At 48.6% G+C, this 23,765-nt stretch overlaps 1 protein-coding gene across 4 annotated transcripts in view; it reads right to left on the reverse strand.

Annotated features, from left to right (window-relative positions):
- Positions 1 to 1,186: 1,186 nt before the first annotated feature.
- Atp7b (ATPase copper transporting beta) overlaps positions 1,187 to 23,765 on the reverse strand; it is a 73,656-nt gene continuing 51,077 nt past the window's right edge. For 3 of the 4 annotated variants that reach the window (XM_023717242.1, XM_004633107.2, XM_023717240.1), the window contains 14 exons: positions 21,633 to 21,866; positions 20,974 to 21,065; positions 16,470 to 16,597; positions 16,226 to 16,380; positions 15,895 to 16,029; positions 12,384 to 12,578; positions 10,092 to 10,274; positions 8,776 to 8,941; positions 7,379 to 7,522; positions 5,832 to 5,974; positions 4,896 to 5,099; positions 4,698 to 4,815; positions 3,292 to 3,394; positions 1,187 to 2,458 (listed from right to left, as the gene is read on the reverse strand). In XM_023717242.1, the coding sequence (XP_023573010.1) occupies positions 2,185 to 2,458; positions 3,292 to 3,394; positions 4,698 to 4,815; positions 4,896 to 5,099; positions 5,832 to 5,974; positions 7,379 to 7,522; positions 8,776 to 8,941; positions 10,092 to 10,274; positions 12,384 to 12,578; positions 15,895 to 16,029; positions 16,226 to 16,380; positions 16,470 to 16,597; positions 20,974 to 21,065; positions 21,633 to 21,866 (2,274 nt within the window). In that variant the 3' untranslated portion in view covers positions 1,187 to 2,184. The remainder of the gene's footprint in view (positions 2,459 to 3,291; positions 3,395 to 4,697; positions 4,816 to 4,895; positions 5,100 to 5,831; positions 5,975 to 7,378; positions 7,523 to 8,775; positions 8,942 to 10,091; positions 10,275 to 12,383; positions 12,579 to 15,894; positions 16,030 to 16,225; positions 16,381 to 16,469; positions 16,598 to 20,973; positions 21,066 to 21,632; positions 21,867 to 23,765) is intronic. The other variant, XM_023717241.1, reaches the window with a different exon arrangement.

The raw sequence follows: 23,765 nt of genomic DNA on the forward strand, positions 1-23,765 counted from the left end.
TTCCTTGCCTGTAAAGTGGACAGTAATACCTACCTTGCTACTTCCCTGGGGGGATTAAAGGTAATCTACAGAAAGTACTAACACCGCCCCTGGCAAATAAGTGACAATAAATAAAATACTGCGAGTGTGAGATCCAGGTTTTCCCTTGGAGTAATCTGATGCTGCCACCCTGCGCCCAGACAGTCTGGTCAATCATCCCGGACTTCAGAGACTCTAACTCAGCCCACCCTGCCCCTCCAAAGCCACATTACCACAAGGGCCCCTGGAGGCTAAAAGCAGAGATTTCTGACTCATAAAACGCAGGTGAGACTACAGTCCCTGAAAGGCAGGCATGGGGCTGGGGCCCGTGGCCAGAGGTAGAGGTGATGCACTGCTGGGTCCCACTCAAGGATGAGCAGTGACAGGCACGGGCGAAGCAGCTGTGGTGCTGGTGAAGGAGAACCCAGACGCTAAGCTACTGAGTCGACCTGAGCTACTTAACAGCCCCAGATTATTCTACCCTTGCAACTGGCAGCCAGTTGAGTTGCTCAGCGTGAAATGCTGTGAGCATCCAGCCCTTCCCTCAGGTCGGAAAGATGACACTGCTGCGTGGCAGGAAGGTGTAAACAATTCTACGGCCCAACTAGAGCATCAAGCAGCTTGGTCCAATTGGGAATCTGGAATAATGCCACAGCAAGGGTGTGATGCCTGCAAAGTGACGAAAATCTGCTTTCTATGATTGAACACGCACGGAAAGAGCCTCAGAAGTTGAGGAAATGTATTCAAGACTTGAACTGGCAGCAGCAGAACATGCCACTCACAGCTGCATCTAAAATGAGAGAAATGGAGTCAAGTGGGGTACACCTGGTCAGTAAGAATTATAAGACTTAGCGGACTGTTGCACAACTGGAAAATGAAACCTATCAATGAAGCAGCAGCAGTGAGAGGCAAACGAAGAAAACATCAGGCAAACTTCTGAAAAGACTAACTTGCTGGGTAGAAAGGCAGGAAATTCGGACCCTCACAAACATCAGCTATCCAAATTTTCTCTGAGCTATGAAGGACAATAGCCTCTCACAAAACCCATTAGTGGGGTAAATGTTCAGAAGCCACAGAATGGATGGATTTTTCCTATGAATTGTATCTGTATATTTTTGTGAAATAAAGATTATCAACTTGGGGATATTTTTATAGCTGTTTTTTTTTTAAAGCAGACACCGCCCTGGTCTGCTACCCCCCCCCCCCCCGGGGTGTCACACACAGGGTTCACATGGAGAACCGCCGTCCTCTCACAGGACATTCCACCAGGCACACATGCTGGGGATCCAGAGACCCTGGGCCCTGGTATCTGAGGTAACATGGGGGTCCCTGAGCACACGACCCCCACAGAGAACCTGTGCCCACACCACAGGCTATGCAGGAGCATACAACTGTCCAGGCTCATGAGCCCCAGTGCCTCAAAGGAAGCTGAATTCAGATTCCTGATCAGAATCAGAGGCCTTGCTCTAGCAGGACAACAGCAGCAGAGGGACTCTGCAAGAGTCACCCAGCAACAAAGTGGGCTCTGGGTGTGAAGGGGGTGCAGACAGGGAGCAGGCTCAGGCCAAGCACATGGGCCAGAGCAGAACAGAAGCCAGAGGGTAGCAGTCTTGCTTCTGTGGGAAGGTCACCAAGCACACAGAAGGGGAGAAAAGAAAGAGACGGTGCTGGTAGACAGCAACAGGTGCATTTGAGATAACACTGGTCTCAGACACCCATGAGGTGCACAGACTTTGCCCAAGACGGCTTCACAGCCAGCTCTGTGAAGAGGCTCATGCGATCCTAGCAAGCCTGTTTATTCTTCAACTAGTGCTCCCAGGTCCCATAGGCAGAGGTCTGTGAGGAGCACTGATTTCCTCTCTGCTTCTGCAGTCCAAGCAGCTTCTGTGCCAACAGCATGGGGAGGCCAGGATCGAACATATGAGTCCCTGTACCAGCAGGACCCATAAACGTCTGTCCTACTCAGCCCCTGCTGATGGTACCTCAGCAAAGCCTAGAGTTGCAGTGAAGAATGCTGGGACACTCAAAAGAATAAGAGGTCCCAAAGTTGGGCAAGCTTCACCCCCATGTGTCGTCTGTATCATGCTTGGCTCATCCAAAGACAGCAGATGTGAGTTCCCGGAGGAGCCAGCCTTGGTCCACCCTACACCTGCACTCCTAGAGCTTTTACATGTACTGCTCCTCATCCCTGTCATTGAGGAGCAGAGACCACTTGTCCCTGCCATCATCCATGGTGCCACTGTGTCGAGACAGCCTATCGGATGTCAGGGAGGACAGAGACACCTGGCTGACGTAGCTGACTTGGTCCCACGGCGTCGGCCTGGGGGAGTCTCGCCGCCTGTCATCCATGCCCACATGCACGCTAACCTGGGATGCACTCAGGGGCTTCATGCGGCCATGGGCCTGCACCTCGTACCTCTCCAGGTCGGGCTTCCTGTAGCTGGAAGGCAAGAATCCAAGGGCATGTGAGGCACTCTGCACCTAAGGCTCCCCATTCCTTTTTGAAGCCTGATGAAAACCTGTCAAGCTGGTTCTTCTACCCCATACTGTATCAAAACCTGATAGCTTTAAAAAGAAAAGGAGGGCTGGGAAGACGGCTCAGTAGAATAAGCGCTTCCCTGGCAAGCACAAGGGCCTGAGTTTAATACCCGGTTCCATCAAAAAATAAAAAGAGGGGCCGGGGAGATGGCTCAGTAGAATAAGTGCTTCCCCGGCAAGCACAAGGGCCTGAGTTTAATCCCCAGTTCCACAAAAAAAATAAATAAATAAAAAGAAAAGGACACTGAAGTCTGATGTTCAAGAAAAGTCCCCATGGTCAGAAATCTCCTAGGCAAATACCGTGAACACAGGCTGCCACTAACTCTTGCTAAGTGCTGGGCATGGTGGCACACACCTGTAATCCCAGCACCTGGGAGGCTGAGATGGGCGGATTGCTATGAGTTTGAGGCCAGCCTGACTACACAGTGAGTTCTAGGGCAGCCTGGGGTACAGAGTAAGACCCTGTCTCAAAAGAAGACAAAACAAAACAAAAAACAAAAACCTTTGCTAAGCAAATGTATAAATGAATATTTTTTTTTAAAAAAAGACAAAATAACACACAGGGATCCCGTGTCTACACGACATCAGCATAGATGGCCACCAAGTGCGAGAGTGAGACCAGCCCAGCACACGGCAGCCAGGGAGGGCAGACACCACACTGCTGACTGGACGCTGCTCAGCGCAGGGGTGAGGCGCTGGAGACCCCCAGGCAAGTGCTCCTGGCCCCGGACTCACCACTTGAGCTGCAGGGAAGACAGCACCACAGACACGGAGGAGGCCGCCATGGCCGCCGAGCCCATCCACGGCTGCAGCACAATGCCAATGGGCATGAAGGCACCTGCAAAGGGAGGGCATGTGCTCACCTGCTCTGGGGGAAGGCAGGGGCCCCACCTGCACCACCCCGAGGAGCTCCCTCCTCGGGTGCCCAGAGGACCTTGCCCCCATCCTGAGGTAAGGCCATCAAGGGCAGTGGGTGCTGTCCAGAGGAACTGGGCTTCTACCTGCTCTGCCTGACTAGGCACGGAGCACTGCCTGGCTCAGGCAGCAGGAACCACAGTGATAGGGAGAAGCAGGCACAGAGGGAGAAAGGATAGCAGCAGAGGATCCCACTGCCCCAGAGACTCATGGAGATAAACGTTGCCATAGCCACAGGCCTTGTCTATGCAGATGTCTGCCCAGTGGAGCTTCTTACCACCATGGAAGAGAGAAATGAGAGCCAGGCCCTGGGCAGACAGGAGACTAGCCAACAGATGATCACTGTGTGTGGCAGAGGTGCAGCCAGAGGAAGGAATTAAGCTTCTGAGCTGCCTCTGGGGCAAGAAGAGCACCAGCCTGACTCGAGGGTCTGGAGAATAAGGTAGGTGTGACAAGCCCTGTTACAGGAGCTGCCACTAACCATTTGGACACAACAGGAAAACTGCGACAGGCAGGTCTTATTGAAAAACTTTAGCTGGGGATATAGCTCAACTGTACAAGCACCTGCCTGGCAAGTGCAAGGTCCTGAGTTCAATTCCTGACACCAAAAAGGAAAAAAGAAAAAGGAAAAGTGGGACCTGATCCCTCTGGTGGAGAGGCAGTGACAAGGTCCCAGCCCCAGCATCTTAAGAACTTTAGGTACCCTCAGCCCGTGCGGAAGTGCTGCTGTGCACAAGCGTCTGGAAGTCTCCCTGTGTGGATCACAGGATTCAAAGGCAGAGGAGAGAGAGGAATCACAAAGCAGGAAACTCACTCCACTTGTGTGAGTCAGAGTAAAACCTGGACATTCGTCATTTTCAGGACGAGGTTCTGCAGCGCCCTCCACTGTGTCCAGCACCCATAACTCTCCTTCATTGTTATTCTTCAGACTGTATGTCTTAATAAGTGGTTCAGGAAAGAGCAGCCACAACAAATAAGTGGCCACGCACCCTGACCAGCTTCTGAGAAAGCATCAGAATGAAGCTCTGGGTCTTCTCAGCAGTTTCTCATTTACTTCTAGTGACATATAGAGCAGGAACAAAACCAACGTTTTGACACTCACTGCGCCTAGCCAGCCAGCTGGGGAGAGGAGCAGGTCACCAAGCTCAGCAGGGACCTGGCAGAGAAAGAGCTGTCCGATGCCAGGGAGATCAAAGGTGACATACTAGGGGAGAGCCCCAGCCTACCTGCAGCAATGGGTATCCCCAGCATGTTGTAAATCAGTGCCAGCACCAGGTTGACGCGGATCCTGCGGACGGTTCTCTTGGAGAGGTGAATGCTGGCTACCACGTCCAGCAAGTCGTTCTAAGGACAGAAGTGTGCTGCATAAGGGGCCTGGCCACTGCCCCCAGCCCTCTTCACCGCTTGGATGTAGTCAAACTCACTCTGATGAGAACCACATCTGCAGCCTCGATGGCAACATCTGTGCCGGTCCCGATGGCAATGCCCACATCGGCTTGGGCCAAGGCTGGGGAGTCATTTACACCGTCTCCCACCATGGCAACTTTCTTCCTTTCATTCTGGAGCTCCTGAACCTTGGCCACCTTGTGAGAAGGCAGGACTTCCGCAAAGACTTTGTTGATACCAACCTAAAGGGAGAAGAAATTATACCCGTGTTGGCAAAAGATGCCGAAAGCAGGATAACCAAGTCACCCTTGTCCCTCTCCCCTCTGCATCCAGGTCCAGGCAATCATCTCAGTCAACCAAATCCTGTAGACTCAAGGTTATAGGGCAAATGGACTGCATGCCCCCCCGCCCCCCAGCTCTTTCTCTGCCAGGTCCCTGCTGAGCTTGGTGACCTGCTCCTCTCCCCAGCTGGCTGGCTAGGGGGGGCATGCAGTCCATTGACTATTCCCTGGCTTAAGCTACCTGTTGGTCTGCCCTTCCCAGCCTGGCTACCCAACTCTTCTGCATGTTAGTCAGCCATTAGGTTACATTGCTAGGGTGCTTCAGTTCTCCAGTGGATCCTGAGGATGACATCTAAACTCTCAGGGGTCTGCCTTCCATGATCCACCTACATCTTGCTTCTACTGCCTGGCCTGCAGCTGGTGCCCCACCCAAGACTGTACTGCTGGGTAGTAATGGCATCTATGACCCCCGAACCACTCAGCACCCTGGGGTGCACTCTTGCTAGGAAAGGTTCAGGCTCCTCATGCTTCCTCCTATTTCATCTGATTGACTCCTGACTCAAGCAGCCCCTCCCCTGAGAAGCTAAGCCTGCCTCTGCCAGGCTAAGGGGAGGTTACTCCTTGGCAGCCCTAGGCCCCCTGCATACTTTCGTAATTTTAAAGGAGAAAGGTATCATTGGCCCCCAGCCATACCTGGGTGGCGATGGCTCTGGCTGTCTTTCGGTTGTCTCCTGTGATCAGGACCACATCCACACCCATGCTCTTCAGTGTGTGCACCGCCAGGGCAGCCTCTGGCTTGACAGAGTCTGCGATGGCGAACATCCCACAAAGCACACCTAGAGCAAACCCCACATAGTCAGCAAAGGCGCAGGGTGGCATGCAAGATGGGAGGATTTGCAGCAGTTCCCATCATACAAGGTTATATACAACAACAAAGCACCAAAGTATGTAACACGTTATGGTTTAGGTGCTGGAGATATGCAGAAATCTGAAAGGAGATTGAGAATTCATGATGGCCACCTGAGGGGGAGAACTCTGAATGATTTCACTGTATTCTTTTTATTTAAAAAAAATATTTTATTTATTTATTTGGCACAGGGTCTTGCTACACAGCTCAGACTTGTAGTGACCCTCCTGTCTCAGGCTCCCCAGTGCTAATATTACAGGCATGTGCCACCACACCCAGTTTCTGTGGCTGGCATGGTGTGCCCAAGGTTCTGGAGCTGGCATGGCATGTGGTACTGGGGATCGAACCCAGGTCCTTGAGCTTGCCAGGCAGGCACTTAGATTGCTGAGTCATCTCCCTAGTCCTCCACTGTATTCTTTATAACCCTCTAAATTTTCCCACCAGTTTTACACATTACTTTAATAAAGAGCCAACTGCATCATAAGAATTCAATGTATGTTTTACATGACTGTTATTAAAATATGAGAAATACAGCAAAGGTTAAGATGGTGGATGTCCAAGCTAGAAAATCAACTCTTCCTTTTATTTTTCCTAAAAAAAAAATTCTTTATAAATTTTCAGACAAAGATAAGTCACTAAGTTGCCCAGGCTGAGCTCAAGCTTGTGATCCTCCAGCATTGGCATCCTCTGGGGTGACTCTTTAGAAACACTGGAGATTCTGAACAGCAACAAGGGTGCTTGGCAGGGCCTGCTTCCCTACTTCTGCTGAAAGCAGCTTGAGTTGAGGAGACTGGGGGTTTGTTTGTGAGGACTTCCGAGAAAGGAAAAAGAGGGAATGGGATGTTATTCCCTAATACCATGTCATTAGTTATGAGCACAGTCTCACTTCTATCAGCAGAAACTGGCATGAAGTGAAGGCTCTGCTCTCTCTGAGGTGCAGCCCAGGGCACAACCTGCGTGGGAAGACACAGAGTCCCAGGAGCTCTGTGCACCCCAATCTGTTGTAAGTCAGGTGTTGGAGAGCACCAGGGACCTTTTGGGAAGGGGATTCCTGGGTGTCTGTACTGTTGAGTAAGGAGGGTCACTTTCAAGGGCCAGTCTGAGCAGAAGCAAAGATGACAGTGAGTACAGTCGGCGTTCCAAGAGCCAGTGAGCTAACAGAGAGCACAGCTGGCTCCAGGCTGAGGCAGAGACGGTAAGGAAGAAAAGCACTCAGCAGAAGGAAGGGATGGGGGTGGGAAGGGAAGAAACGAGGAAAGAAGAGCCTCCTTTGCCTGACATGCCCAGGAAACTGCATCCTACGAGAGTAGAAGGACAGCGGGGTGGGGGATACCATCAATCGCCACCAGGATGGCTGTCTGTCCTTTCATCTCATGGTCGGTCATGGCATCACTGACATCACTGGAGATGGTCAGGCCATTGCGCCTCATCCACTCACGGTTTCCGATCAGCACAGAGAAGGTCTGGGGTGCTGCATCTATTCAAAGAAAGAAGTTACTCCTAACAGTCCAACTTCATGATGAACTGAAACCTGGGAATCCTTTTAACAGCATAGTAGTCATTTAACGTTATGAAAGACTGTGATCTATAGGTGACTCTTGTAACAATATCCTTAGAGCATCAGGGCAAAGGTACAACAATGTGTAGAACACATGGGTATAAATTAAATAGGGCTTTAGTAGGACATGCTGTAGACACATTAGTCACCATGTAATGCCCTTCTTATTGCCTTTAAGGTATCTGTTGATTCTTCTGCGGGGCTCCCAGGCAGTTAGGTTTCTGCCCAGACCCCAGCAGGTATGACGAGGACTCATCAATAACTCCATGTCAATCAACACATAATCAGGTCAGTCTATTTTTTTTTTTCTCCAAATGCCTTCAGGGCAGGTTTGGCTGGCTTGAGTTGTGGGGATTGAACCATAGCAACCTGAGCTTGACTGCTTTGTTGAAGCAGCCACTTAAAGAACTGAGCTAAGGGGCAGGCTCCCAGGACAGTCTATTTCTAAGACACATTTTAAAACTGTGCCTCTGAAAAGCCCAGGTGGGCTCTCATGCCACTTCCTCACGGTGTGTGTCCCTGAAGTGCCACTGTGTGCAGCAGTGTCCAAATCCTCTGATGGTTGCCCAGGGGTTTTAAATTGCAAGAAGGCAGAGATGGCTTCTAACATCACTTAAATCAAGATCTGGCTATTAGTATACTTAAGAGGAAAACACTAAATACAAGTTTTTGAGGTTCTGGGTGTTTCCCACTCAAAGTAATGGCTGGCAAGCTGTTTTTAGACTAAGAAAGACAGCTGCCACCTGGAGCAGCAGCCCTTGTTGGCTTGAGCAGACTGGTCCATGTGTTTCCCTAACTTTCTGTCAGCTTTGTAAATATTACACACCCCACGAAAGCTCCCCCATGCAGGAAGGAAACAGAGAGAACAAAGGTAGGTCGCACCTGTTTACCTAGAAGCCATTGAGAAGTATGATCAATTCGGACTATGAAAGAAGCTCAAAATTACACATCAGTGACGTGATCCTCTATGGATATAAGTCACCACTACACTGGCCTGCCAGAATATCAGCGTTAGATGCACCAAGGCATGGCAGGGAGAAACAGTAGGCTCTTCCAGGGGAGGGAGCCATGAATGCCTAGCCTCAATCCCCCCACAGGTAGGCCACATATGGAGCGCCCCAGAGCTTGGCCTGTCACTCCACACTGAGCTGAGACACAAAGGTCAGGGATACCTTTTCCTGGAGGGCCGCCAACCTCCTTCAGGTGACCAGCCTGCCCACTCAGTGGGTGCTCACTCTGGGACAGGATGCCTTCCACGTTGCTGACTTTACAGCCGATTCCACAGCCTGGCACCGCCTGGAAGTCTGTGCAGTATCCCAAGGTCTCTGTTCCAAGTTCCTTGGAAGGCAGGGAAGAGGGAGAGGGATGAGAACAGGAGAGGGCAGGATAGAGGCTGTCTGGGCAGGAAGGGGAAGGGGGGGGGCGTGGAACTAAAGGGAAAGCTTAGGAAATCGACTGCCAACTCAGCCACAGTCACTCAACTGAGTAAGATTACGCAGCCTAACCTACCTCTAGGTAGATGCCTCAATTCATACCACACATGTCCAAGAAAGCGATTTCTATGTTGCAAACGATTTCATAAAAGTGATGGATTCACATGGCAGGTAAAAAAAACTATTTTTAAAAAATCTTTTATTATCTTTATGTACTTGGTATAGGGTCTCATTCAGCAGTTTAGACTTGTGGTGATCCTCCTGTCTCAGCCTCCCCAGTGCTGGGACTCGGTGGCCGGCATAGCACAGGGCCTGCACAGCATGCAGTACTGGGGATCGAACCTGAGTCCTTGTGATTTCCAGGCAGGCACTTAGACTGCTGAGGTGTCTCCCTGGCCCCACAAAGCTATTCTGAGGTAATCCTCAAGAGGGGATTGTGAGGAAGCAGGGAGGAAGCAAGCAGAGCAGCAGCTTGGCAGTGCATGACCTTCCTTCTGGCCTGCCAGGAAGACATCAGACGGGAGAGAGCTGTGCCGTGTAAAGGACAAAACAAGAAACAAGGTTTCTGAAGACATCCCATCCAGAAAGATGTGCCAGGTCACCCATCTACATTTACAGAAACAGGATTTGTGCAGGCAGTTTACAGTCTGTCAGCACAGCACCTCAGTACAGTCTGCCAAACAGCAAACGAGAGAGGTCCTTTCCTGCGGGAAGGAGGCTAAGGCTCAGCCCCAGGTCCCCTATGCCCACTTCATGTCTGTGTCCCTAGCACCAGGCCTCATGAAAGCCTATATTTTTAGTCTATCTTTCTTTCCCAGCTTCAGGCCAAAGCTTCCGAAGGGCACAGGTCACATCCCACTGGGTTTATCCTGAGTCCAGCACCAAACACATGCTCAGTAAGTGGCTGTGACACTGCACTGCCTTTGTGGTAGCCAGAAAGTGTGACCAGGCCAACTGTGAGCCTCTCCTACCACAGGCAAAGGCTCCTGTGACAGCTAGATCCCAGGAGGGCATGTGGTGAGGAGGGGGGCCAGGGCAGGGAGGGGTCTACATACCGCTTTACAGTATTTGGTGACTGCCAAGCCCAGGGGGTGCTCGCTGCTGGCCTCTGCAGTACCCACCACAGCCAGAACCTTCCTGAGGGGCAGCGTAGCCACATCTCCAAGCAGCAGGACTCGCATGACCCTGGGGACCCCGTGGGTAATGGTGCCAGTTTTGTCAAACATCACAGTCTTTATCTGCCAAAGCAACCACATCTCAGTGATACAACCCAGACAGCAGGGATGTCCAGAGTCCACACCATCCTGAGGCAGAGCTTCCTCTACCTTTTCAAGCAGGTAAAACCACCCCAACATAATTTCCTAACCTGATGTTCTGCAGGCAACCTGGGGATTCACATACTGCTACAAAGACATCGACCCCCACCTGCCGTGGCTACCTACACCATGGCTTACCCAGCCGGGTCGAGCCACAACCTTCCTTGGCTGTCCCCACAACATGACGTCATTCACAGACTTTTTCTAGGTCAGGAGTCAGGGCAAAGGGTCTGCTTGTTTCCTATCCCCGACCCCGTGTTGTCCCTCTCCACCAAGGCATGAGTGTTTTCTTGTTTGCCCAAGTACAAAAGCCAGCTAGAACAAAGTCTTCACAATATGAGTTCTAGAAAGGTAGAGACCCAAATACAAGAAACCACAGAGCTGGCTGTAAGCCCACCCCACACGGTCGAGGGCAGCTTTGCCCTGGTCCCTAAGTGTCCAGGCTCAGCTATTCTCTAGCACCCACCCAGTGACCTGCACTTCTGAGGTGCACCTGTTACTTCTGTGACTCTAGTACCTGGACTGCACACCTCCCTAAACCTCAGGTAGGGGCAGCTGGTTGTTCCGCACAGTCATCCTGTCTGGTTAGGAAGCAATCCCGATGTTCTGGACTCCTATGTGCACAGCCACCTTCCTTCAGGGCCCTCAGGCCATCTCCTCCGAAGACTGCTGCCTCCTTCCGTCTGTTCCTCACTGTGAGCCACATCGTTCTCCCTAGCACGCGACCGAGGGAGGCACCAAGTGTTCATCCTGCCCACCATGCTGCCTCCGTGCTTAGGGTAGCATGCTCTTCAGCAAATCTTCCAGGCCTCCGTAGGCTGGTCCCTCCCTCAACAGCCTCATCCTCACATAATCCATTCTCTCTCTCTCTCTCTCTCTCTCTCTCTCTCTCTCTCTCTTTCTCTCTCATGCTATAAAAAAGGTTTCTCATTATTTATTCAGCAAATAACCTCCAAGTAATTTCAGTATGCCAGGTCCCGGGCTAAGTGAACAGGACACAATGCTGAGAGAACACTCAGCTCCTAATCTGAAAGAGCTTACGACATAGCAGTGCGGCTGTGTCTTCGCAATCTGAATTCTAGAAAAGAAGGGACCCATAATACCTCTTAACCAGAGCTGGCTGTAAGTCCACCCCACACAGTGAAGGGCAGCTCTGGCCTTGCCCTGGCTTTCCACCTGCAATACCCGCAGCTGGAGTAGCCTCCCTACCCTCAGTCATCGGCTAATTCTAGTTCAGCTGGAGGGTCCCACATTCACCTTTCCTAGCCTCCTGCAGCAGCCCTTACTGCCAGGTAAGACAGGCCCTACCACAGCGTCCTCACAGCACCTCACCTCTTGGGACACTTGGCCATTCAACACCTGTCTGTCCCACTACACCACCAGCCTTGGAAGCTGGGTACTGTGATCACTGCCAGAACTGGGTGCACAGCCCACTCGCCTCACAGTAAGCATTTGACAACGAATAAATGAATGGGGGTAAAAGTTCAGGGGCTAGTGTGTTAGGCAAAAGGAAGTCTCTTCAGGCACACTGTAGCTCACCACCTGGCCCCAAGCTCACAGGACCCTGCCACTATGCCCACAGATGTGAGCTGGCTTTGTCTCCTGGAGCCTGACTACTGAGGTGTGACCCTGTCTGTGCCCTTGGAATGGCCTTCCTAATTCCACTGCTACAGCTTCCTCACTATAAACTAGGAATAAGAAGCACCTACAGCAAACAAGGCAAACAGTTATCACTAAGATAGAACCAGTGAATATTCACAAAGCTTTTGAGCATTGTAACTGCTGCTACTTTTGCCATTCTTGTTTCCAGTCAGTTTGGCTTCCTAGTCCATGTTATTAATATTGCTGCCCACTCAGGCTGTTCTCGGGCTTTTCTCTTAACTAAAAAAAGTGAATAGATACATATTCACTAGGACCCTCAAGGCAAATGTCAACCAGGGCCCAAAAGAGGGCAGAGGGAGCATGGTGAGGGCCTTCTTGAGCATCACCTCCAGAGCCACCCACCTGAGCGCCATCTCCAGGGCCACCCACCTTGTGTGCCATCTCCAAAGGCTTGCCTCCCTTGATGAGGATGCCATGCTGGGCGGCCACCCCGGTACCCACCATGACCGCTGTGGGTGTGGCCAGCCCCAGGGAGCAGGGGCAGGCAATGCACAATACGGTGATGGATGTCTGGAAGGCGAAGCGGATGATCACCTCCGTCTGTGAGATGTGCTTGCTGGGGCTCTAAAGGGGGAAGACAGGCAGGATGAGTGCAAGCGGAGAGGCTCACAGAACCCTCAGCATAGCAGGACATCTCTGTGGGGGCAGGGGCCTGAGACAGCTTAGCTGCTGGGTTTAGGGAACAGCTGCATCCCGTCCACCTTGGTATCACAGGGTTCACTTCATGGCCCCACATCTCCACGTCCCAACTTTATCCCCCAGGGTCCCCTCTGATAGGCAGGACAAGAACGTAGTCAAAAAAATCTCCGATAGGGGCTGAAGCAAAGGTCTGGGAGTCAGACCACATAATTTGTATCTGGCTCTGATGCTAACTTCACCTATCTGGGCCTCAGTTTCCCCATACACAAAATGGAGTTGATAACAATGCAGCTGGCTCCTGTGCTGTTTTACAACTTGAATGAGACAAAACACTTCTAAATACAAACATACACACAGTACAACAATGGGCACAGGCGAGGTGTCAAAGCAATGACAACTATTACACTATGATTATTTTATCATTATTATGTAAATTTTTAAAACTGACATACTTCCACAGAATCTATCCTAGGATAATAATGACACAGTTGGACATGAGGCAGGGATATTTATCACCAGGCTTTATTTTGTTTCTATAATGGTAAAACCTGGAAATAATACGGGACTAATTAATCAGGCAGTGCACAATAGAATGCTGGGCTGCCGGTGGAATGATGCGGCGTGCCTGAGTTGATCGACACGGAAACAGAAGAACTTCAAATGTGAGGGTGAGAGACCAAGCGCTGTGGCTTTCCTCATGCAAAATCCCCTGCCTCTACCCGGACGGAACACAGGAAAGATGACTGCCGAAGAGGGAAGGGCTGTGGTGTCATCTCTATTTTACTTTCTATATTTTTCATGACTATTTTCTTTGTAAATTCCCCCAAATTATGGGCCTATTCTGTAGATTCATTGGCACAAGTTGGTATCACTATTTATACTCTGAGATCTTGAATGACTTTGATTTATTTTTCAAAATAGCTGGTGACTATGGAGTCTAACCAAGAAATACTACATTCATGTAATTACAGTAAACAGCATATTTTCTATATGGAGGTCACGGACTGCAATCTCTTTACCTTTAAAATTTATTCTTTGATGTTGAAAAGTAGGAGATTCTAAAATAAGGTATATATTTTTTTAAAAATAAGGTATACTCTAATTTTCATAAAACAGTTGTATTTAGGCAGATAAGATATAATTTTCTGAGAAAAAGATGTGGTTTTTTTGTAAACTGAGTAATTCTTGTTACTACCACTTAGCATTCTGGTAACACTGGGTGGCGTTCCGACGTTAGCGTGAACCTTTCCTACAGTGAGTTTGTGCGGCAGAGTGACAAGTATCTTAAAGGAGCATGCAGTACCTCATTTGCCAGCATCCTCCCTGATTTTGCAGATAAAAACAAAAGAAGCCACAGTAAGATGGAAAGCATGGAACGGTAGAAAGTCATACACTCCAGCTTGTTTAACCTGAGTCTTCCCACAGCCCCATACCGATGAGTTCTCCCCGAAAAGCAGAAATTTTAGGCAGTCAGGTGCTGCGAATAGTCACTGGCAATTTCTAGGCTACACTCATAGCTTACATTTAAAAACACTGAGGTCTCCTAGATGGCAAAAAGTGCTTAACTTGGCTGTTTTCCACTTAAGATAGAAAACTTAAGGGAGAAAATGACACCTTAGTAAATGACATGCAGCCTAAGAGTATCCGGTATACCTTTAATTATATGTAGAAAATTTTAAAAAAGAAAAAAAATGTATCCTGTATCTATAGTCTCTTATTCTATGGCTCTAAGCTAAGTACTACACTATGACAGGAATGAAGTGAGGCAGAACACTGTTACAATACGGCTCTCTGGCTTGTTTAAACTGAGTCTTCCCATAGCCCCATACCAATGAGTTCTTCTCCGGGGCACGAGCTTTTTGGTACATGTAATATTTGGTACAAGGTCTCACTATGCAGCTCAGACTCGTAGTGATCCTCATGTTTTCAGCCTCCCCAGCGCTGGGGATTACAGGCATGCACCGCCATGCCCAGACTTGGTAGCTGGCTCAGCCTGCCTGGGGACAGGTCATGAGCTTTTCAGGGACATCAAGGTTTTTCAGTCCCAGAACTGATGCCATCATCATTGTGGGGATCTGTCCTGTGTCTGTGCCTCGCAGAACTCTTAGCAGCATCCTGGCCTCTGTGCTAGAAGTGTGCTGTATTCGCTCCATGTGTGAAAACCAAAAATATGTTCAGATTTTGTCCCTGACAATCACTGATGCAAGTTAAGTTTTATAAGGGACTGTATTTTCCATATTCTTTTTTTTTTTTTTTTTTGAGACAGGGTCTCACTGTGCAGTTCAGGTTGGTATTGAGCTCACTTTGTAGCCCAGGCTGGTCTCTAACTTGGAATAATCCTGCCACCTCAGCCTCCTGAGTGCTGGGATAACAGGTGTATGCCACCATGCCCAGTCCTCCACTGTTTTTTCTAAGTTTGACAAAACAATATTTCCCAAGATAGTGTTCTTCAGTACTTAGAATGTTAGGTATTTAATTATTAAAAAGCTCTGTCTATATTAGCATATAGTCTTTCATCTTTTTTGTTTTTTAATGTATTTGGTACAAGGTCTCACTATGCAGCTCAGACTTGTAGTGATCCTCCTGTTTTCAGCCTCCCTAGCGCTGGGATTACAGGCATGTACCACCACGCCTGGACTCGGTAGCTGGCTCCATGCCCAGACCCAGTGGCCGGCTCAGCACACCCAGGGATGGGGCCAGCGTGGCATGTGGTGCTGGGAATCGAACTCCAGTCCCTGAGCTTGCCTAAGCAGTTGCTAATCCACTGAGCTATCTCACTGGCCCAGTCTTTCGTCTCTCAAAAGCACTGTAAAGTATTATGACTTGGGAAAGTAGGAGACTAAAGATCAAATTGGCTGGCTATAGATAGCAAAAAAAATTTTTTTTCTTAAACTCTACTAAATAATGTTACTGTGCCATCAAAATTATGAAGTGGCATATCTTCTATGACATATACTTTGTAACTTCAGAAACGGCCAGTACTACATGCTGTAAATGCTTTAAGCATTATGAGAACCAACTGATGTCCATGGAAATTATCTAAGTAGATACAAAATGCAACTTTATACAAACCCATAGAAAGAAAGCGACCAATTGATTTGGAATCTAATTTAGATTTTACTGTCAATAAAATGAAAGAACCAAAATACAATGGATAATTAAATCCCAGTGCATCTAAGATAAAAATGGCAATAAATTATTTAAAACACAACCACCACACTGCTCAAAGCGTTCAACTTACAGGAAAGTATTTCTGAACAACATCAAAATTGATAAAACCGATTATTATCCAAACCACCAATGTCAAAGTTGAAATGATGATGATAAATGGGACAAAATAGCCACTAAACCGGTCGGCCAGTTGCTGAATGGGTGCCTATGGAAATACAAAATCAAGATCATACAAAATTATGAACTGGGAAGCCATAAAACCCCACAAGCACGGGTAAGGATGGGGCCCCTAGCCTGTGCATTAACTACATTTGCTAACTGATCTTTACTCAATAATGACCTATTTATGCTATGGAAGTGGGGGAGCTGAGGTCACACCATGTTTCGAGTTTCTTCATTACCTTGGACATCTGGGCCTCTTCTACCAATTTCACAATCTGAGCCAAAGTAGTGTCGTTGCCCACATGGGTGGCTTTAATGAGCACGGAGCCATGAGCGTTTATAGACCCGGCGATCACCACACTCCCGGGTTTCTTGGTGACGGGCATGGCTTCCCCTAGAGGTGAAGAAGAGATCATCAGCACCTGCTCAGCCCCATTCCACACCTGACACCTTGCAGAGGGAACAGGAAGCGAGCCACCTGACCTGTGATGAGGGACTCGTCAGCCATGGTGTTGCCTTCCAGGACCTTCCCATCCACTGGGAACTTCCCCCCAGGGACAACCTTGATGACATCTCCCCGCTGCACCAGCTCCATGGGTACTTGCTCCTCTCTGTAACAGATACACCTCTGCTCACACCCAGCCCCTTGTACCAGCACCCCTCCCCTGCACCATGCCAGGCTCTGGGTCAGCTATTGGATTAGTTCCATACTCAGCCAGCCCCTTGTACCTGTGAGCTCTGAATCCACAGGTTCAACCAAACTTGCAACCAAAACATTCAGAGGAAATAAATTTCCTTCTGTGATGAACACTTCTTGTCATTATTCTCTAAGCAATATATTATAAAACTCTTCATGTGGGATTTACATTGTATTAGCTATTATAAGTCATATAGAAGTGATTTGAAGTATACAGAGGGAAGTAGGTTATATGCATATACTAAGCCATTCTGTGTGAGGGATTTAAGCACTGGGAGGTTTTGGTTATCTGTGGGGTCCCCATGGCCCCCAGGGGACAACTGTACTTGTTCTACGCTGAGCAACAACCAAGGGCTATGCATGAGAGGCACATGGGCATGGATTTTATGTTAAGACAACTGGGAATCACTGGAAGACTTTTCTTTCTTTCTTTTGCGGTACCAGGGATTGAACTCGGGACCCTGCACTTGCCAGGCAAGTAAGACTTTTCACTAGAGAAATACAGTCAGAATTTTGCTCTAGAAAGGTCACTGGTTTTAATACAAATATTTTGAAGGTGAAAAGCTGGCAGTAGGTGGCCAATAAACAACAGCTCGCCTGAACAGCCAGCAGCCCCAACCACAAGTGAGGCAATAGAAGGACAGAGCAGGAGGTGGACAAGCAGAAATTGGGAGGTCAGAGGTCAATGCACCACGGAGGAAGGAAAAGAGCCACAAAAGCAGCCCAGGCCAAGCCCTAGGAGCTGTGTGGCAGTGCCAGGGAAGAAGACCGTCATTCATCTGAAGGGCTGCAGGAGAATAGAAAGGACAGGGAAAAAGCCATTAGAGAAAGTTCTACGGGGTGTGTCCAGTGATAGGCCTGCAAGTGAGTTCCACAGGCCTGGGTCAGAAGCCACAAGAGCTCAGCAGATTAAAGCGCCTGCAAGCAGGTGAAGGGGCCAGGGTTTGATCCCCAGGCCTGCCATGCCAGCCCTGCCCCCAGGGCATGCTGAGATGGGGATTGAGACTGGATGTGGTGGCGCATGCCTGTAATCCCAGCACTTGGGAAGCTGTAAACAGGCAGATCACTAAGAGTCCAATCTAGTAGCGAGACCCTGAACACCCTGCAGACCCTTCCCTAAAATATAGGGAGAAAAAAAAGAAGGAAGCCACAAGAGAGCAGACATGAGAGCAGACATGTCCCAGTGACAGTCTATAACACGCCTAAGACATGGAGGAGAATGAAGGAGACCTACAAAGGAGATCAGCAGCAGCAGGGAAGATGTCCTCATACACCAAAAGGTCATGAATGTAAAATGTCCCACCACCTAAACTTGGGATAAAGAAAAAAGCACAGGTGTCTCCAGCAGAGGGACAGAGGCGAGGAGAGGCTGTAGGCTAAGGGTCCACCTCATACAGGAAACTCAAGTGGGCTTCAGGAGGTACCAAGAGCCTGTCTACACAAGCAGAGGCCAGAGGGGACTGGAGGCATGGTACCTGGCACACCTCAGGGTCAGCCCTTCCAGGGGACAGTGGCAATACAGACAGCGGAGAAATCAGCCATGTCCCTGGAGAGTGGGGTGGCTGGGAGCCGGGAGCCGGGAAGGACCCTGCACATGCAAAGCAGCACAAATGGGCCTGATCTGAGCACACCACTCATCTTAGGCAAAGTCAGAATGAATTCTGGATCCCTGATGAAAACATGGTACCATCCTGTTGTGATGGGAGTGGTTAGGTCTACAGTGTGTTCACAGGCCAAGAAAACAGAAAGAGGAGGATGAAGAGGAGGAGGGGAAGAGGAAGAGAAGAAGGAAGGAGGAAGAAAGAGGAAGAAGAAAGAGGAGAAGGAGGAGGAGGAGGAAAAGGAGGAGGAGGAAGAGGAGGAGGAGGAGAGTCGCCTTCTTTAGAAAAGAACTGAGTTACAACAGGCGTAGCCCACTCACTTCCCGTGGCATCTCAGCTGACTGATGCCACCTGGCAGGCCACTAATCTGCTCATGTTCAGGTCACTAAGCAGCCCCTGGTTAGCACCAGAAGCTCTTTGAACTATTATTGGCAGAGGCAGCAGGGTGGATGTTGGTCAGGTGCGTCTACACAGATGCAGGTACTGCAGCTTTGTGCCCCCCTCCAAATACTTTCACTTTTCAGAAGTTTTCATGCCACTGATTTATAAGAGTAAAAAAATAAGAGTCAAGGTGCATGAGACTGCAGACACCAAAGCTGCTGTGTGTGTGCGCATCTGCACATGCACACTGAGAGCACCAAGTGGTCATCACACAGGATGCCTGACTGGGAGACAGTGTGGCATGGTGGCCAAGAGTGGCCCTGTGCCTCCAAGGGCCTGGCCTCAGTTCTGCCACCATCTACGGACTTTAAGCAAGTGACTTGGCCTCACTGAAGTTTGGATTTTTGCTACTGAGAATGGGGACAGTGACAGTGGCCCTCACAGGAGAGTCATCCCAGTTGCATTAGGTAAATCATATACAGTACCTGGTGTACAGTTAGGAACCAACTCTGAGTTAGCATGATTATAGTTACAATGATTACTTAAAAAGTACAGTCCAGGGAAAAAGTCACAATCCTGGACTACAGTGAACTGGCGCCGCAACAACTTCTAAAGCACGGATTCCTCCACCCCTATGGACACTGGCACTGACAACAGTGGGTGAGAGGTAAGGGCCTATGTCTGTCTCCACAAGGGGAAGGCCTGGAGTCTATGTGATAACCAACAAAATGGAGACAACGGAGTCTATGGACAAACTGGTAGGAGACTCCCTTCTATTGCAAGGGGTAGGGTACTCCAGCAGGCTCACTGCACAGGACCAAGGGAGGGAAGTGACCAGCAACCCTACAACACCTCCTGTTCTTGGGAGTCAGAAGTGAAATCACAGTTTATCAATAAAATTTTGAAGAAAAAAAAAAAAAAAAACAAAGCAAAAAAAAAAAAAAGAAGTGAAATCACAGGCTCAAAGAGTATATGGGTGAGGGAGAAACTTCAGGAATACATACACGGCCTACATGACAACTGCCTATGATATGGTTTAGACCAAAATTGGTCCCCAATACCTCAGGTGCTTGGAAGGCGTCTGGATTATGGGGTGCTACGGCAGGCTTGCTGTTGGGGGGGGGGTGGCCAAGGAGGCTGTCGCTAGGGTTTATCTCCCTCCTCAGTACCTCCCTTCTCTCAGCGCTTCCTGGATGCCATGCGGTGGGCAGCTTTCCTCCGCCAAGCCCCCCTGCCTGGAGCTGCTCAAGCACAGAAGGCCTAAAATTTCTACCAACTATGAGCTACCCACCTCCGTTAAGTGGTGAGTGCTGAGTATTTTGTGCCGATGATGAGAAAAGCAACTACGATAGCCCAGACTATTAAAAGAAAGGAAGAAAGAAAGAAAGAAAGAAAGAAAGAAAGAAAAAAAGAAAGAGCGAGCCAATCAAGGAAATAGAGAAGCCTTAATTTGTAAAAATTTCCATATTATTACATATGCCTTATCAGTCAGTAATACAGCCAGACATGGTGGCACACACCTGTCATCCCGGCACTCAGGAAGCTGAGGCAGGAAGATCGCCATCAGCTCAAGGCCTGCCTGGGCTACATGAATGAGTTCAAGGCCAGCCGCTCTACAGAGCAAGACCCTGTCTCAAAACAAAAAGTCAGTATGTGAAAGGGACAAGAGCGTAGACTGTGGAGCCAACGGCCAGAGGACTACCCTCCCTTCTCTATGTAGCTCCTACTTGACCCCAAGTCAGCTGCTCAGCCTAGCGAGACCTGTTTCCTCTGTAAAATAAGAGAAGTAACAGCCCCTTCAGGATACAGGCTTTTTCCCTGAATGAGGGGAGTTAGGAGATTAATGACAGTTTAAATACAAAGCAGTTAGGAGAGTGCTTGAGTATATATCCAAGCAAGAATGATAATTATTTTTAATATGACAGCCTTACAAGGAAGATATCACTATTCCACTGTACTCTTCGGCAGGTCGCAGCCCTAATCTCTGGCCTGATCCAATCCCCAGATCTTGAATGTTCCATGCAGGGCTCAGTTATAACCCATGTTCTCTCTAAAGTCACCCTTGACACCATTAGCCTTCCTTCTGTAATTGCTGGACTCCCAGTCATTCACGCCCTCAGCCCCCACCCCCCCAGTACACAGACACCACTGTTTGTTCTTTAACAGAAAAGCTTCGTTTGTGCAATGCCTTGAGTGTCCTTGCCTACTCTGTGAGGTTTAGTGCAACGTAACTGCGGGATGGGAGTTGGCTCCCTACTATCCAGGCAACACGAACTGACCTTGAGCCCTACTGATGAACACAACCTACCTGAGGATTAAGTTGTCCTCACCGAGGGTCACAACTGTGGCTTCTGTAGCTTGGAGAGACATGAGCTTAGCAAGCGCCTCTGAAGTTTTGCTCTAGGAAATAACCAGAGTGTGACATGAGAGCTATGTCAACCTGACCTGAACCAGATGGAAAGAGACTGCTCCCCAATGTGGCCATACCGTGCAACAAAGGCACTGTGGGGACTGGTGCATGGCTCCTGGGCCACTAATATAGTTCTAGGAATTCCATTCAGACTGAAAACACCCTGCCAAGTAACAGTTCCCTTTTATGTTCAAGCTACCATCTTTTGTGGCCTGTATCCCACCCAGTCTTTCATAGGACCCAATGCAAGGGAGCGGTTCAATGCAGGATGTTAAAAATTATATGACCCCAGTTGGAAGTAATACCCTACATTAACACCCTCTATATTCAGTCACTAAAAGACCAAGTGGGTTTTAATAATTAATCAGATTAGCTGGGATTTCAGAAATAGCATCCAATTTGGAGATTAGTGACTCTGGTGCCTAATTATACGGAGGTTTCAGATTTCTTAAGTCTTTCCCCTTACTGTGTGTAATGAGTATTTCTCAATACTGTGTTCACATGGACTGTGATTTGTTTTCCTGGAGGAACAGTTCTTAACAGGAAGCCAGAGCTACCTTCGCCACATGTTCTAGCCACCGTCCCAGGGCAATGAACACGAAGAGCATTGGAGGTGTGTCAAAGAATGTCACAGGACTCTTCTCGGCCTTCTCAGCTATCGCAACCACCAGGATGACCAGGGAGTAGACGTAGGCAATGCTCGTGGCCAGGACGATGAGCACGTCCATGTTGGCCGATCTGTGTCGCAGAGACTTGTAGGCCTGGACGTAGAAGTACCAGCCACCAAGGAACTGAAAGACAAGGTGAACAAGGGCCGCCGATGAGCAGGGCGGAGGCTCTAAAGAGCCGGAGGCCCCAGGATGGCAAATACTCTAGGACTGCGCACCTGTGTGATGTGACCTTTTCTTTAGTGCTCGACATTTATTAAACATACCTTCTAATTCAGAAGGAACTCCTGGCCCACAAAAATTGGATGATCAAGGGTATGCATCTTGGTTATTTTCTCTTGTTGTTGGGACAAAATACCCAACACCCAAAGTTAAGGAAGGAAAGTGTTATTTAGCTCTCAGTGAGTGGAGGTTTCAGTCCATACCCAGCTGGCTCTAAGGCAGAGTGGCACATGGCAGAGGGCAGCAGTTCATAGAGGCAGAAAACAGCAAAGAGCAAAGGGAAGAGCGGGTCCATGCAGCTAGCAAGCCTCTCTTCCTTCCTTCTATTGTGTTCAGGCTATCAGCCCCAGGCAGGCATAGTACACACACCGGTAACCCCAGCATGGGATCATGATTAATTACAAACTCTAGAAGCTGCCCCAATGACTGCATGAGGCTCTGAGGGCACAGCTACACACAAACCGTAACAGTATGTATAACCTTTAAAACTCAGGACACGTAGTGTGAGTGGCCATCAGTATGAGACTGGCAAAAAAAAAAAAAAAAAAAAAAAAAGAAAAGAAAAGCAGACTTGAGAATCAATAGAACAACCTGAGGGTGCAAAAACAACTCCAAAGTGTACTTCCGATTTGATTTGAAACTGTCTCATTGCTGTTTATCAATAAAACTTAAAAAAAAAAAAAAAAAAAAAAATCATGGTTCATTCATGCTGTGGACAGTGCCAATCTCTAAGCAGAAGATTCTGTATCCATAAAACATTGGCAAAATGGAAGTCTGTGAAACAAGATTAAATAAAAATCCCAGTATGCATTAGTATACCTCCCACACTCACACTTCCACTAATAAAGTCTGAATGTATTATGTGAGCATGCACACCACATACGTAACATGAGAATGAGTTTTCTCCACACAGATGAGATTCAGAAAGATACATGCCCTACCTAATGGTGACACTGTAGCTGTCCCCGAGGGGCACGGCTCAGCCAGAGATAGGCAAAATTAATGAAAAATATTTTCTTTGCTTCTAATACTCCAGTATGACTAGAGTTCTTTATAAATATACAGTAATTTGTGAATAAAAATAAAATGTAGAGAAAAATTCAGTTATAAATATTTGCTCCCCAAAAGTCAAACATCATTTGCCAGTTAATCTTGACTATCAGCTTGACTAGATTCAGAGATTCTAGAGAGGTGACTGAACTGTGAGGACACCAGGCTTACCAATGGATTAACCAATGGACGAGCTCATAGCTGCATGGCTAGTAGCAGGTAGGGCCCCTTTGGAAGCAGTGGGTCATGGGGCATGGCCTGGGGGACTATATCCAGTCCCCTCCTCTGGAGCTCTGGCCTTGCTCTCCCTGTGGGGTGGGTGGGGGGCTTCTCTCTTCTGTGCCCCTTTGCCATGAAGTTTCTGTTTTAGAGCCAGAAGGCTATGGATTGAAATCCCTTGAATGATGAAGTACAATAAACCTCAATTCCTTTAAGTGGTAGCTGTTAGGTACTTTGTCCCAGCAATGGGAAAGCTGACTGATATGCATTCCAATACTACTGAGGTGTTTAGTTTTATGTTCCAAAATAAATGCACAGACAGCACACCTCCCTTCAGAAACAGAGCTGGTTCCTTAACATCACCATCGCAGCAGACGCTCCCTGAGGTCTGCCTGCTGAGCTACAACGTGCTCATTCTGCCTTTTCAAGACAGACCATTCAGGAGAAGCATGAGCTCCAGGACATCCAGCTGCTCCTTCTAACAGGTAAATTAAGCTGAACAGGGGCTGGTGAGATGGCTCAGTGGTCTAA

Source organism: Octodon degus, unplaced genomic scaffold (genome assembly GCF_000260255.1).
Source record: "Octodon degus isolate 3935 unplaced genomic scaffold, OctDeg1.0 scaffold00051, whole genome shotgun sequence".
Taxonomy (NCBI): Eukaryota; Metazoa; Chordata; class Mammalia; order Rodentia; family Octodontidae; genus Octodon; species Octodon degus.